Source organism: Elgaria multicarinata, chromosome 1 (assembly GCF_023053635.1).
Source record: "Elgaria multicarinata webbii isolate HBS135686 ecotype San Diego chromosome 1, rElgMul1.1.pri, whole genome shotgun sequence".
Lineage (NCBI taxonomy): Eukaryota > Metazoa > Chordata > Lepidosauria > Squamata > Anguidae > Elgaria > Elgaria multicarinata.
Window position 1 is genome coordinate 82,739,019 of NC_086171.1, and position 14,804 is coordinate 82,753,822.

Sequence of the window (14,804 nt, forward strand, 5' to 3'; positions counted from 1 at the left end):
CCAAAAAGAGGGCAGCAGCTCTAAACCTTTGAAAGTTTGCAAGACTAGGACAAAATTTCACACAGGTTCCTATTGTAGGGAGGTACCCAAGGCAGAACTAAAGCCCTGTGCAGCTATGCCTCGACATGGGAAACATGGTTTGGCATTTTGGAAATTTACAGAGCACGCTGCTGAGGGAGGGGTGAGGGCAGAGATGGGCAAAGAGCACAATCTGTTGCTAGACAGATCTCAGAAGCAGAAAGCACCTGAAAGGAGTAGAGTGGCAACAGCGGTTTTGACTGCTATTGCCAGGCGATGTGCTTAAACCACTCTGGAATGCCAGATCAAACGATAAAGCCATGATGGCTTAAATAAACCTCACTGCCCACCATTGCTTACCAGGGTAGCTTATTTTGGCTAAATAAGCCACAGTGATTGGGGAAAACAGTGTGCAGACAACATAATAATCCTGTTGGAAGTTAAACTCTCTTCCGAGATAAGCAGAGTTAGAAGCGTCTCTTAGCAGGAATACAGCAAAGACACAAATAAGGTTCAGGATTCTTTCTTTAAGTTAAAACAAAGCCTTTACTGGTATAGGATTTCAGTTGAATAACTTAGTTACAGCATCACAAGTATACTCACAACGATCATATTAGTTACACAGCAGCAGCATTACAGATGAGGTAAAGATGGAGGGGGTAATCAAAAATGCACAAAACACAGTCACATATATAGAGCAAAAACTGTGCAGTCATCCCAGCCACTAATTGACTAATTGAAAAATAATCTCAAGCCAATAATTCAATAATTGTCCAGCTGTAGCCTTGACATTTAGAAAACACACTTCTTCATATTTCTTCATGCCACTAGACATTTCTAAAACAATGGAATAAAGTAAAACCAGATCCATTCCAGGATCCAACACCCCTTCTTTTACTTTATGGAACAGTTTTATGCAAAAACAACATTGTACAGTTATTTACATTTGCTCCTGCCTGAAACCTAACGTTTCTCATATTTCTCTGTGTCTTGTAATCCCTAACGGCTTTGTGAACAGGTCAGCAACGTTTTCCTTTGACTCACAATAAACAAGCCTTAGAGTTTTATTATTTATGTGTTCCTTCACATTCTGATATTTAATTGCAATATGTTTTGATCTGGATTTGAACATGTCTGCGTTTGCTAACGCTATACAGGATTGTGAATCACAAAAGACAGTAATTGGCATTTCAAAAGAAATTTTGAAATCCTTCAGCAACTGCACAAACCATGTGATTTCTCCACATAATTCAGACAACACTCCATATTCTGCCTCGCAGGAAGAAATGGACACGTATGCTTGTTTTCTGGATTTCCAGGAGATTAATGCTTTGCCAAACATTAACACAATTCCTGACGTTGACTTTCGATCGTCGACATAGCCCAGAAACTTTTTATCCGGTTCTGATGACAGCTTTAGACAGTAATCTAAGGTTCCTTTCAGATACCTTAACACACGTTTTGTTGCTTGCCAAGCTGGGACTGTTGGCTGAGCAACGAACCTGCTCAAAATAGCAACTGCAGCAGCAAGATCTGGTCTAGACCAAGACACCAGATAAAGTAAAGGGCCCACCACTGAATGATACAGACTTGGGTCACTAAAACTTTCCCCTTTCAGATTCTTGCGTACATCGATTTCCAAAGGACTTTTGATTCCTTTGCAATCTTGCATCCCACAAGCTTCTAGCAAGTTCAAAATCTTCTGCTTCTGGCTAAGCAAAAAGCTTCCGTCTTTTGCTATTTTCACCTCTACACCCAAGTAATTTTTTACTGGACCTAAAGCTTTTAAATTGTACCTATTTCCAAGTTGATTTGCAACTTTCTGGACCTCTTCAGTGTTAGTACATGCAATCAGAACATCATCAACGTAAATAATGATAGCTTTATAATTCTTTCCACTCCCCTGTGTATACAGACAAGGATCTGCCAGGCTCCTGTCAAATTCCATTTCATTATCCAAAGTGGAATTTAAAACGGAATTCCAGCACCTGGCACTCTGTTTTAGCCCCTAAATTGCCTTTTTCAAAAACCAAACCTTGTTATTTTTAGTTTCATAACCTTCTGGCTTTCTCATGTAATTTTTTTCATTGATTGGAGCATTCAGGTAAGCCGTTTGGAAATCATATTGCTTAACAATTAATTTTTACTTTGCTGCAATTGTTAAAAGCAATCTCAGCGTCTCAGCCTTACAGGTTGGTGAAAATGTCTGGTCAAAGTCCACGTTCTTAATTTGATTAAAGCCCCTTGCAACCAGCCTAGCTTTAAACTCCCCCCCCCCCCGACTCAAGCCTCTTTCGCTTAAAGACCCAGCGACAAGACCTTTTGTCCTGCGGGTAAATCTGTCTCTTGAAACACATCCTTGTCTTTTAAACTTTGCATTTCACTCTCCATTGCCAATCGCCACTTTTGTTTTTCCAAGGGACCTAACCTCTGGAGATCTGCATAAGACTCAGGTTCGTAATTTACATGAAAGACTTTAGAAGCAAATCGCTCAGGAGGAATTCCTTTGTTCACAAAAACTTCCTCCACCTCTTGAGCCGTTTCGGCTACAGGCTCAAGAATTTCCTCAGTTAACTCCTGTGGTACCGGAGCTTCTTCTGGCCTGCTGCTTAACTCAATTAAAGCTTCTGGATTCCTGCCCAGTTTTGTTCCTCGAATTGAGCTGATTTTGAAACCATAATTTTCCCATTCTGCATCAAAAAACACCAACTGCCATTTTGGTAGCCAACAAAATGTAATCTAACACTTTTCGGCCCCCCTTGTCTTCTCTGGGACAAAGGAATGTTAACAATTGCATAATTACCCCAGGTTCTTAGATGCTTAAGATTCGGGCTTTTCCCATACAGTAAAGAAAATGGAGTGTTATTAATGGCGCTTGACCAGGTTCTGTTACACAAATTGTTTGCTGTGGCAAACACTTCCCCCCACAGCTGTTTCTCGGTTTTTGCGTCTTGCATTAGGCATTCCATTTTGGATTTTAACATGCCAATCCTCCGCTCAACCAATCCGTTTTGCCAAGGGCTTTTTGGATCAATTAATTTATGCGTAATCCCTGTTTTTGTACAGTAACGCTTAAACTCTAAATTTTGAAATTCTCCTCCACGATCCATCTGAAATTTCTGCACCTGTTTTTGGAAAAAGCGTTCTATCCAGGTAACCCAAGATTTCACAGTATTCAAACAATCACTTTTGGTTTTTAGCATGTAAACCCACGAATATCTGGTTTTGTCATCCAGGAGAACCAAAGCATATTTTGCCTTTCCAATGCTTTCTGGAAACGGGCCGGCCAAGTCAATGTGTATGAGCCTGAGGCTCTCTTTATCCCTCCATTCTCTTACACATGGAATATTAGCCACATGGATTTGGAGAGTTTGCAAACTGCACAATCTAGGTACTTGTTGCAGCTCTGAACTTTCACACCCTCTGTGACATTCAACGTCTTAGTTAAGGACATAAAGTTTGCATGACCCAGACGCCTGTGGAAAAGATGAATACAATTCTCATGGGGAGGTAAATTGTTAATCATACAGCCTGATGGAATTGTCCCGGATTTCTCCTCTTCCATTTTGTTGTCCATGAAAAACAAGCCATTTTCCATATGGCCAGTCCCATGCAACTTTCCTTCCTTTTCAACAAAGCATTTTGTTCCATCAAAACGTACTGTAAAGCCTTTTCCAGTCAGACTAGAAATGCCTAAAAGGGAATAACTTAGACTAGGAACAAAAAGTATAGAATCAAAACTTTCTTCCAAAAAAGGTAGGTAGCATTCTCCTTCTGCGCTCACTCGCACTGAGCTCCCATCAGCCATTGCAACATTCCTCAGCGTAGGCTTTCGGGCATTTTGGAAAAACTTCCGTTGGTTGCAAATTGACGTGCTACAAGCAGAATCAATGAGCCAACGATTCCTCTCTCCGCTCTCCTCTTGGGAATCCTCTCTCCTGACGCCAGCCATGACAAACTGCACTTCTTCAGCTTTCCCCGGCTTTGTTTTCCAACGCCGTTAATCTCTATGGGTGTCAGTCGGCTCTGACTGCAGCTTGGCTCTGCAATCTCTCCTCAAATGCCCGATGCAGCCACAGCGGAACCAGCGAAATGGCTTGACTTTTTTCAAAGTAGAATATGCGCTTTCAACTTCCTGCTTGACTGGCTTAACCCCTTTATTTCCAGACTACTTTACAAATGCGTCTGGTTTGCCACCTGAGCTTACGGCTTCTTTCCTCAAATGTCTCTTTTGCTGTTCTTCTAACAGTCTCCCGGAGAGAAAGTTTAGGGTTAATGCCGTCACTGCCATTCCTTTGAGTGTCGTAACTAACACATCCCACGAAGGAGGCAAACTAGAAAGCACAATGTAGACTTTATTTTCCACTGTCAAAGGCAGACAAACAATTACAGAGCTCTTGTAAGTGCTTGGAAACTTCACCCCCTTCTTTAAGGTGAGTGCGATACATTCTTCGAGTTAAACTTATTCTAGCACCAGCAGTGTCTCGAACATAGACTTCCCTGAGTTTTGTCCATATAACATTCACTGTGTCTTCATGGTTAATGTAAGACAACTGGTCATTCCTCATGCACAAAACAACTTGTGCTTTTGCCCTTTCGGCACGGCGACCCCACTCCCGGTTTTGTGCTGCACTTAAATCTTCCGGTTGTTCATTAGCCACCACGTCCCACAAATCATCTTTCTTCAGGCACATTTCAATCTTAAACGACTATGAAAGATAATTTGAGTCTGTGAGCAATTCCATTGGAACATTACTGCCAAAATTAGGCTGTGCCATAACTACTGGCTGCTCTTCAACCCCTTCGTTGTCTGATTCTTCCGGGTCTGACCGGCTATCCTCCGTGGATTCCTCAGATCCCTGAAAATCAACAACTTCTCCTTCCTCCGCCAGCCTCCAGACTATCCGTTCTGACCTCCAAGACAAACGGCTAACTTAGTAACCTTCTCTTGCCTTCCCAACGACTCCACTAGCTGCTCCAGGGTTTGGTCAGTCACGGTCCGTCCACTGGTCTCACTGCTCCTTTCTGAGAGAAAACTCTGGGTCTGGGCCCATAACCTGTTGGAAGTTAAACTCTCTTCCGAGATAAGCAGAGTTGGAAGCGTCTCTCAGCAGGAATACAGCAAAGACACAAATAAGGTTCAGGATTCTTTGTTTAAGTTAAAACAAAGCCTTTACTGGCATAGGATTTCAGTTGAATAACTTAGTTACAGCATCACAAGTATACTCACAACGATCATATTAGTTACACAGCAGCAGCATTACAGATGAGGTAAAGATGGAGGGGGTAATCAAAAATGCACAAAACACAGTCACATATATAGGGCAAAAACTGTACAGTCATCCCAGCCACTAATTGGCTAATTGAAAAATCATCTCAAGCCAATAATTGAATAATTGTCCAGCTGTAGCCTTGACATTTAGAAAACACACTTCTTCATATTTCTTCATGCCACTAGACACTTCTAAAACAATGGAATAAAGTAAAACCAGATCCATTCCAGGATCCAACAAATCCATCATGGTTAATTCAGGAAAATACACCATCATGACTTAATGACCTGGTTCAAACAATATGCTAAACCATGCTGCTTAACCACAAGCAGCATGGTTTAGCGTGTTGTCTGAACCAGGCCAATGTGTCATCCAAACCCAGTCACTCTGTAACCTGTTACATTATATGCATAGTGTGGGGTACATGCATTAACTTCCCCTTTGCCGCATTTCTCTCTTCCCAAGCTGCCCAAAGCTCGAGCTTTGAACTTTTAAAAAGTTTGCTACACATCTACACTACCTGTGCTTCAGTTTAAAACAAAAATGAGCAAAATCGATCTGGTAGATCTTGAGAAATAAACCGTACACTACCACATTCTTATATAAAATTCACTGATGTACACACTCTTTTAAATTACTTATCTGCTTTATGGAAATTAACAAATAGTCAGCATAAACAAATTCTCTGCACCTTTTTGACAGCTAAGAGACTGATATTACAACATTTGAAGGCTAAACAGTGAGCTCCTACAATACAAAGGGTTGGAGCTTACAACGCTTTCAATATTTGAACCTGTGGCATATATCAATGCATACTGATTTGGATGTTGATCCACTATTGTTGAAACCTATGTATAATTGCTACAATGTTGTACACATTTCAAACAAATCCATGAATGTATATTTTTTAAAATGGATTAAAAATTAATCCATTCGGGACCCATTTGTGGACACCATTGGAGTTGCCCATGGAGTTGCATTCGGGGGCCCTCGTCTAAATGATATGTATGTCATGAACTCAGTTAGGCAAACCATCAACCCCTCTTCAAATTTGTATTAAGATAATATTGGTCTATAATATTGGATTATTGTGCTATATGTGAGCGGGTTGGAACACTTCTTGAATCCCTTCATATCTATTTATGAAGTGGCTATATGAAATGGTTTTTACTAGCTCTGCTAAATTCCTGATTGTCAGGCTGCTGTTAACAGCACAAGAGCAGGGCCAATTTAAAAAGGTCTACCCTAATGCAGATTACAGTTCACCCTCAGTGAATATGTTTTTATGATGGTTTTTTTTTTTCAGGTAATGAAAAGCATAGCCTTCAGGTTGCTTCTCAAGAAGAAGATAGCCAACCAACAGTACGTGATATGGCTCTCTTAATTGAACAAGTAACTGGAGTTCCAATTTCTTTTCAGAAACTGATACATAAAGGTAAGTAACATTTTATATTTGCAGTACAACTCTATATATGTCTACTTTGAATAAATCCCATTGAGGCCAGTGGGGTTTACTTCCATGTTAAATTGCAGCCGGACTTTTTTTTCAGAAGTATACTGTAATATTTATGAATGTCTTAATGAGGCCTGCACAACCTTTGACTACCAGCCATGTAACCTGGATATGTGACACCCTCTTTTTACAGTCCCAGCAAGTAGCAGATGTGGGAGATTTGAGCCCATAGTGGGTGATTGTCGTGGCTGCTCAACTTGATGGGTCACATTGTACAGGTCTAGTGTTAATGTTTAGAATTTATTAGAGTGCATATAGTTGGAAAAGAAGTTTGGACATTATTCCTGCTACACCTGTCCTTGAAACCTTTTCTACTATAACATTCCAGGAATTTATGATATAAATATAAACTGTTCTTACCAAGTGTTGAAAAAATAAAGATGAAATAAATCCTCAAAAATACCTGTATCAAAGACATACTGAAACTCATTTCAACTGATTTTTTTTGCTTTCTGTTTGTAATTATCGTGAAGAGACACTGACTGGTTTCACACAACACGTTAACCCAGTGTGTGTTGTTGTTGAACCATGTGGCTTGTTGTTGAATTATGGCTTGTTGTGTTGTCTAAACACAGTGGCCTGGTTCAGACAACACGCTAAACCATGCTGCTTAACCACAAAATGGTTAATGGAATGCATTGACCTTAATGCATTTCATTTTTAGCGAGTTATCTGAACCAGGCCACTGTGTTTGCTGCAGGGTGGGTTATCATGTTATCTGAATAAACTTATTTTCTGCAGGGTGCTTGTTAACCATCCTGAACAAGCAAACAACAAACTATGGGTTCTCAAGGTGGCTTGTTTGAGAAAAATAACCCCCGCAGCATGGTAAACCACCCTGTGGAAAATGCTCTGCATTCAGACAATACAATAACCCATAGTTCAACAACAACCCATGGTTCAACAGCAACAACCCACACTCAACCACTGAGTGTGGGTTAGCATGTTGTGTGAACCCAGTCACAGTCTGTCTCTTTGCTTTTAAATATAACTTGTGAGCTGGATATTTGATCAAATAAACTGAACTTCTAGAGAAAAATACTTAATAATGATTTGCTTGAGTACAGCCTCTAGGAAGCTGACTTACTAAGTAGTGTCACATTGGCTTCCTACCCTCCTTCCAGCCATGGAGGAGTTTGGAAGCTTTCACTCCCATCTTTTGCTTACCCGTGGTTCTCTATGTCATCCAGATTGATCAACTGTGGCCAGTGCTAATTATGTTCCATAGTTACTAAAGCTCGTTTCTTTAAAGTAACTGTAGTTAAATTAAATACCCAGAAGGTCTGGGCAACACAGCAGGCTGTAGTTAATTAAAAGTGGGATACTAAGGCTTTCAAAGCTCTCCCACTTGCACAGGAGAGGGGAAGGAGCACAAGAGTCTGAGACTTGCTGCAGTTGTTCCTGCTTATTTATGTCACATTAACTGAGGTTAAGCATTATGTGCAAGCACAGCCAAGTCATAGGTGTCACACCCCTCCACTGTCGTGTCACTGAGGGCTTGGGCAGCTAGGCAACTGAGTGCCAAGAGAGACTGAAGAGCTCTTAGAAAGAAAATTGCGAAATCTATGAGGAACTGTTGTTAGATTAAAACTGTCTAAGTATTGCATGCGTACATACCATGGGCCCTCAAATTATACTTGGTATCAACAACAAGTTAGGTTGACCTGTTTTGGAGCCCTTTGTTGAAAATAGATGCTGCTTACAGCTTTATATAGGCATATGTGTATAGATGGTGTGAAAATGATTTCAGACTTAGTCTTTTGAAGGAATTAAAAGCTTTAGGGCGCAATCCTATCAGATCCGCCCTTGATATTCCTAAATCTCTGAGCTCGGAGGCTTACGAGTATACAGTTCAGAGTGGGCGTCACAGCAGAGGAAATTATCACCTCTGCTGAGCCTCCTGCTCTGCATTTTAGCTAGATGAAATGCCCATCTAGTTGAGTTATTGAAGAGGGGGAGGGAAGGAGCCTGGGGATATAACATAACTGTCCCTTCCCCTCTCCACCCACTGGCATGCTCCCTTTCCCTTCCCTCAGAGGTTGCCTTTGCAACCCTGAAGAAGCTGCTGCGGTTCTCTCCGCACTGGGTGCCAGGGAGAGGGGGAGGGGAGCTCAGACTCCTGGGTCCGAGGTTGGAGAGTTGTCTCTGACCCCATATCCAGGAATCCAAACTATCCTGTGCTCCCACCCCCACCCCTACACTCTGGCAAGGGGCTATAAGTTTTCTCTCTTTCTGATTCTTTGTTTTTCTTACTGCAATTACCAATAAATGTGTGGATTTGTTTGTGTTTTCTTCCTAGGGAAGTCCTTGAAAGAAATGAACCAGCCGTTGTCAACGTTTGGAGTGAAAAATGGTTGCAGAGTCATGCTGATTGGGAAAAGGGTAATTTTGATTGTTATTATAAGACTGTATTGAACGTACAGCTGCTTGATCTATGACAATGGAGACTTCCATTTATATATAGCATGGAGTGTCATGACTCCATTTGGGACACGGTAGGCCATCTGTTTGTTTCACTGTTCCTTCTCAAGCTCAGAGCACTTTCCCCTCACTCTCATTGCAAATTAAGATGATAATTAGAAAGAAGCAACTATGATTTGATTTGATTCCCCTGTTTTCTCACCTTAAATGCATCTGGGGGTGCTGAGGAGTTGCCCTAAGTCCCTGGCTTAAAATCATGAGAGGTGAATGCTTGCACTGTTCATGAACTCTTGTACGGGTGCTAGCAGAAGACCTCTGTGTGCAGCTTCACAGTGCATTGGGGGTTGTTTTACATTATGAGAAAGGTGGTGAATAATGAAGATACAGCCTATAATATATACACCCCAGTAGACCATAAAAAGATATTGAGAAGACATAGGGCCACTTCTCATGCAATGCTGTTCTGCTAGGTAAGGAAGAGCACTTCCCTAAGAAGAAAAGGCATTCTGCCTTTGGATCCAACTCCTGGCTACTATTTTCTATGGTACTTGTGTTTCTACCCCTTCTTTTTTAAGTTATGTGTGTTTCCTTTACTGTCAACTGATCTAAGAAAGATACAGGATAAGGAAGAAGGGGATAAAATGGCGGAGAAGTCTGGAAGTAATCGTTCAGGCAAGACGAATGGCACAGGGCCAAAAATAGCGCAGGACTAAGCTGGCAGACATGTTAGAAAGAAATAATGAGGTTCTACTCCGGAAAATGGAGGAATTTAAGGATGAGTTCATCAACGCTGTGCTGGAAGGAGTAAATAAATCAATGTTGGAGCTTAAGAAGGATTTGGAACAAACAAAGGAAGGAGATAAGAAGAATGGATAATGGGCTGGAGGGCTTACTGCATCGGACTGTGGGTTCTATTTCCCCCCCCCCCCCTTGACTGGGGTGGTCCACCTACGGAGAAGCAAAGGGGGGAGTAGAAGAGGGGGGAGGGGAACTGGGGGGGAGGGGAGGGAATAAAAATTCTGATTGTTAGTTGGTTTAAGTTAGTAGTGTTGTTAATGTGGGTGTGCACAAGGGATCTACAAAGAGCAAAACAATTATATTATGGATAAGAAAGTACGTATCTCAACACTCAATGTGAAAGGTCTCGGGGCAGTTGTAAAGAGGAAGAGAATAGAGCAGTTGTAAAACAAAGATGGGGCCGATTTTATCTTTCTACAAGAAACTCATCAGGCTAAAGAAGGATTAAATGAGTTACGGTTAAAGTGGTCAGTGCTGTATGAGAAGTCATTGGGGACTTCAAAAACACACACGGTGTAGCTATAATTATCTCGAAGAAATGTGGATTTAGTGTACTAAAGAGTAAAAGGGATGGGAAAGGGAGATATGTTATGATACAGGGGCAAATGGCAGGGGAGTACTACACTTTAGTTAATTTTTATGCCTCTAATGAGAGGCAAAGAGATTTCTATAGGGAAGTATTCAGAGAAATGGAGGAAATAAAAAAGGGCATGTAATATTGGCTGGAGATTTCAATATGGTGATGGATAATATTTTAGATAAGTCAAACCCCACCGCCCGAGAAAGAAGGAATAATATTACAAGTTTAAATAAATGATAAAGGAAAAGGATTTTACAGATGTTTGGCGAATGACAAGGGGGGGGGAGGTTGGGTACACTTTTTATTCACCAGTTTACAGAACATTCTCAAGGATAGACTATATCTTTGTTTCAAAAGAGTTAGCAATAAAGGTTTGCAACACAACTAGGGGTAATTACAGTAACTGACCACACATTGGTAAACATGGATTTTAAAGTGAAGAGGGGCTACAGAGAAGCTAGTAGATGGAAGTTAAATACTAGAATATTAAAATATGAAAAGGTAGTGGAGAAGATGGAGAAAGAGTTACAAGAGATATGGGAAATTAATGAGAATGGGGAATGTCCCCCATCAGTACAGTGGGATACAATGAAGGCGGTAGCTGGGGGGATTTGTATTAGAGCAACCTGTAAATTAAGGAGACACAAGAGGAGATACAGAAAAAATTGGAGGATGAAGTTAAGAAGCTCGAAAGAGAGTATTTGCAAAGTAGAAATAAACAAATGTTAACAAAATTACAAGCAAAAAAGAAGGGATTAGAAAATAGAAATTTAGAAGAAGTACAGAAGAATTTGGTTTATTTAAAAAGAGAGTATTTTGAGAATAGTAATAGGAATTCTAAGGTGTTGGCTAGGGCCACACAAATGAAAAAGACAAAGAACTCAATAGGGATAGTTAAAGATAAGACGGGGAAGCCATGTAATACGATGAAAGGAAAAATAAAGATTTTCCAAGAATTTTATCAGGAACTATATAAGGAAAGAGTCACACTGAAGACAAGAATGGGAAGCTAAATAGAAAAACATATAAAGACAGGTCTGAAGAGAGAGGATAAAGATTTAATGGAAGGATATATTACTCAAAGGGAAATAGAAGAAGTCATAGATAAATTAAAAGGGGGGAAATCCCCCGGTACAGATGGATTGGGATCGGAGTATTATAAAACATTTTTTAAAATACTAGTGTTGAAATTAATGAAATTATATAATGGAATAATAGAAGGAGATAAGATTCCACCATCGTGGGAACAGTCAATAATTATATTAATTCCAAAGCCGGATAAGGACAGTTCCAGATTCATATAGACCTATCTCATTAATAAATCAAGATGCCAAAATTTTATCAGCTATAATGGCAAAGCGAATGAACACATTTATAGGTAACTATATTGGGAAGGATCAGTGTGGTTTTGTAGCGGGAAGACAAATGCATAATTTGGTGGGAAGGGTTCTAAATATAATACAGGAGATAAAAAAGGGAAAGCTGAGAGCAGGAATAATAGCTTTAGATATATTCAAAGCTTTCGATTGTGTGAGTTGGCCAGCATTAAAGACGATAATAGAAAAGATGGGATTTGGGGAAAGATTTAAAGGTTTAATAGAACAATTATACTCGCGAAACTTAGCTTCAGTAGTGGTAAATGATGGAGTGACAGAAAAAATGCAACTAGCCCGAGGAACAAGACAAGGTTGCCCACTTTCACCGGTTTTATTTGTATTGGTTAAAGAACTATTGGCGAACGTGATAAGGGAAGATGACGCTATTGAGGGAATAGGTAGGAAGGAGGAAATCAAAATAAATATGTTTGCAGATGATACAGTATTAACAATTAAGAATCCATTAAAGAAAATGGATAGAATAAAACATCATCTGAGGGAATTTGAGGAGGTGACGGGATTAAAAATAAATTGGACAAAGTCAGAGATGATGTTTAATTATAGTAAAAAAGAGGAGAGAGAGTGGGAGAGTAAAGAGAAAAATATGAAAGTCAAAGAAATAATAAAATATCTAGGAATTAAGCTTACTAGGAATTTAGAGGATTTGGAAAAGGAAAACTTAAACAGTTTGAAACAAGACGTTATGAGTAAATTAGGAAAATATAAAAGGATAAATTTGTTTTGGTTTGGAAGAATAGCCCTTATAAAAATGAGGATTTTACCAAAAGTATTTTTTTTATTTAGAATGATGCCAATAAGAATGTCAGAAAAAGAATTAAAAAGTTGGCAAAGTATAGCAAATAACTTTTGTAATGGAGATAGAAAGGTGAGACTTAATAAAAAAAGTTGGTATGTAATGCAGAAAAAAGGAGGGCTAGGGCTCCCAAACCTAAAGCTATATCACGTAGCTAATAGGTTGAGACATGTAGTAGAAAGTATGATAGGAATAGGAGATTTAAGTTGGTTGGAGGATAGAAAGGGAGAGGATATAGAATGGAAATTAGAAAATATATTTTTTAGAGATGCAAAGAAATGGGGGAAGAAATAGAGAACCCCCTTTTAAAAAATCACTGGGAAATATGGCGATTATATAAAAAAGACTTACTTCCGAGTATTTCCCCAATATCACTAGTGATAATGATGAGGAACTTTCCGGAAAACTTAAAAAAAGAGTTGGGAAAAAGTTTCAAAGAAGGAAAGGTAATGAAGTTAAAAGATTGGTTAGAAAGGATGAAAACGAGGGAAGAAATAAAGGAGAGACTAAAAGAGGGAAATATATCGTGGGTAAAATATATTCATTTAGAACAGTGGATGAAGAAATGGTTAAATGATAATGGAGTGTGTAGAGGAATCACGAAGTTTGAGGAGTTGATTTTAAAAAAAGAAAATGAGAAAAGGGAAAACAAATCAAAAGGTTTAACGAGCGAAATATATAGAATATTAGTGGAAAAGGGAGAGTCGGAAAGTGTAGGCAAGATGGTATGGGAAACTGATTTGAAGGAACAAATAGGGCAACAGAGTTGGAAAGGGATATGGAAACGAGTGTTGAGAAATATGTGAGGAAAAAAGAAAATTACTACAAGCTTGTCTGGAGGTGGTACCTAACCCCTGTGAAACTAAATAAAATAAATAAGATGAATTCAGCAATATGTTGGAGAGGTTGTCAAAAGAAAAGATCGTATTTACATATGTGGTGGCAATGTGAATTTGTACAAAAATTATGGGAAATAGTGTTTAAAGATATAAAAGAAATTATAGGAATGGAGATTCAAGAGACACCGATTGTAGCATTATTATCAGTTTTTGGAGAATTGAATTGTAATCAAGAGACAAAAGAATTGATAACGAACTTGTTAGCAGCCGCAAGACTAATGATATCCAGGAACTGGAAGGTTCAAGGGGATTATCATATAGAAGATTGGTATAAAGAAATATGGGATATTGCTATAAATGATAAATTAACATGTAACATGAAAGTTAGAAGAGGAATGATAAAAACGAATGATTTTGAAGGAATATGGAAACAGTTCTTGGAATTTGTACTATTAAAGGGGAGAGGGAAAACACCTCCAGAGGAAGTAATGAGATTTTGGAAATATGAATAAGATCCTGTGGTTAGGGGGAGCACACTTTTGTTAATTATGATTATGTTAAATGGAATTAAGTTAGAATATATGTTTATTAAATTGTTTACTTGATATTATTGTGTATTATGGGGTATTGTTTTATATTGTATTGTTGTATTGTTTGGATGTTTAAAAAACAAAAAATAAAAAACAAAACAAAAAAAACCTGATCTATCTTTTCTTTTTGCTATAGTGCTTTTTTCTCCACTATTGTTATAAAACTGATACGCAAGGCAGTATACAAAACTTCTTAAAATAGTAAAACAATACCAATTAAGCACTATAACCTCCTTTTGCCACTCTTATTCCTACCCCATCGATTTGTCCACTCTCTTCTGAAGTTCTTGTGCAACTCACATGTTTGTGATGATTCCTATTTCTCCCTCATTGGAAAGAACTAAAAGCCATCTAGATCAACTCCCTTCCTGTAGAGGAAGCCCTCCTTCTTCCAGCTACACAATCTAGAACATAATGCCTCTTCTGAAATTCTAATTGTGCCTGTACCTAACTGCCTTGCTGAGTCTTTTTCTTTTTGCCCAATGAAATAAAATAGTAACTGCAAGTTAGATGTTAGTATTTGTCACCAGCAGTGCCTGTTTTCACTGGGATGTATATCCAGTTGTACAGTGAACCTATAGA

At 39.1% G+C, this 14,804-nt stretch overlaps 1 protein-coding gene across 1 annotated transcript in view; it reads left to right on the forward strand.

The window, feature by feature from the left end:
* Positions 1 to 14,804, forward strand: part of BAG1 (BAG cochaperone 1) — a 28,150-nt gene that overhangs the window by 2,751 nt on the left and 10,595 nt on the right. Inside the window, exons 2-3 of the mRNA XM_063116448.1 lie at positions 6,598 to 6,726; positions 9,104 to 9,186. Coding sequence (XP_062972518.1) covers positions 6,598 to 6,726; positions 9,104 to 9,186 — 212 coding nt within the window. The remainder of the gene's footprint in view (positions 1 to 6,597; positions 6,727 to 9,103; positions 9,187 to 14,804) is intronic.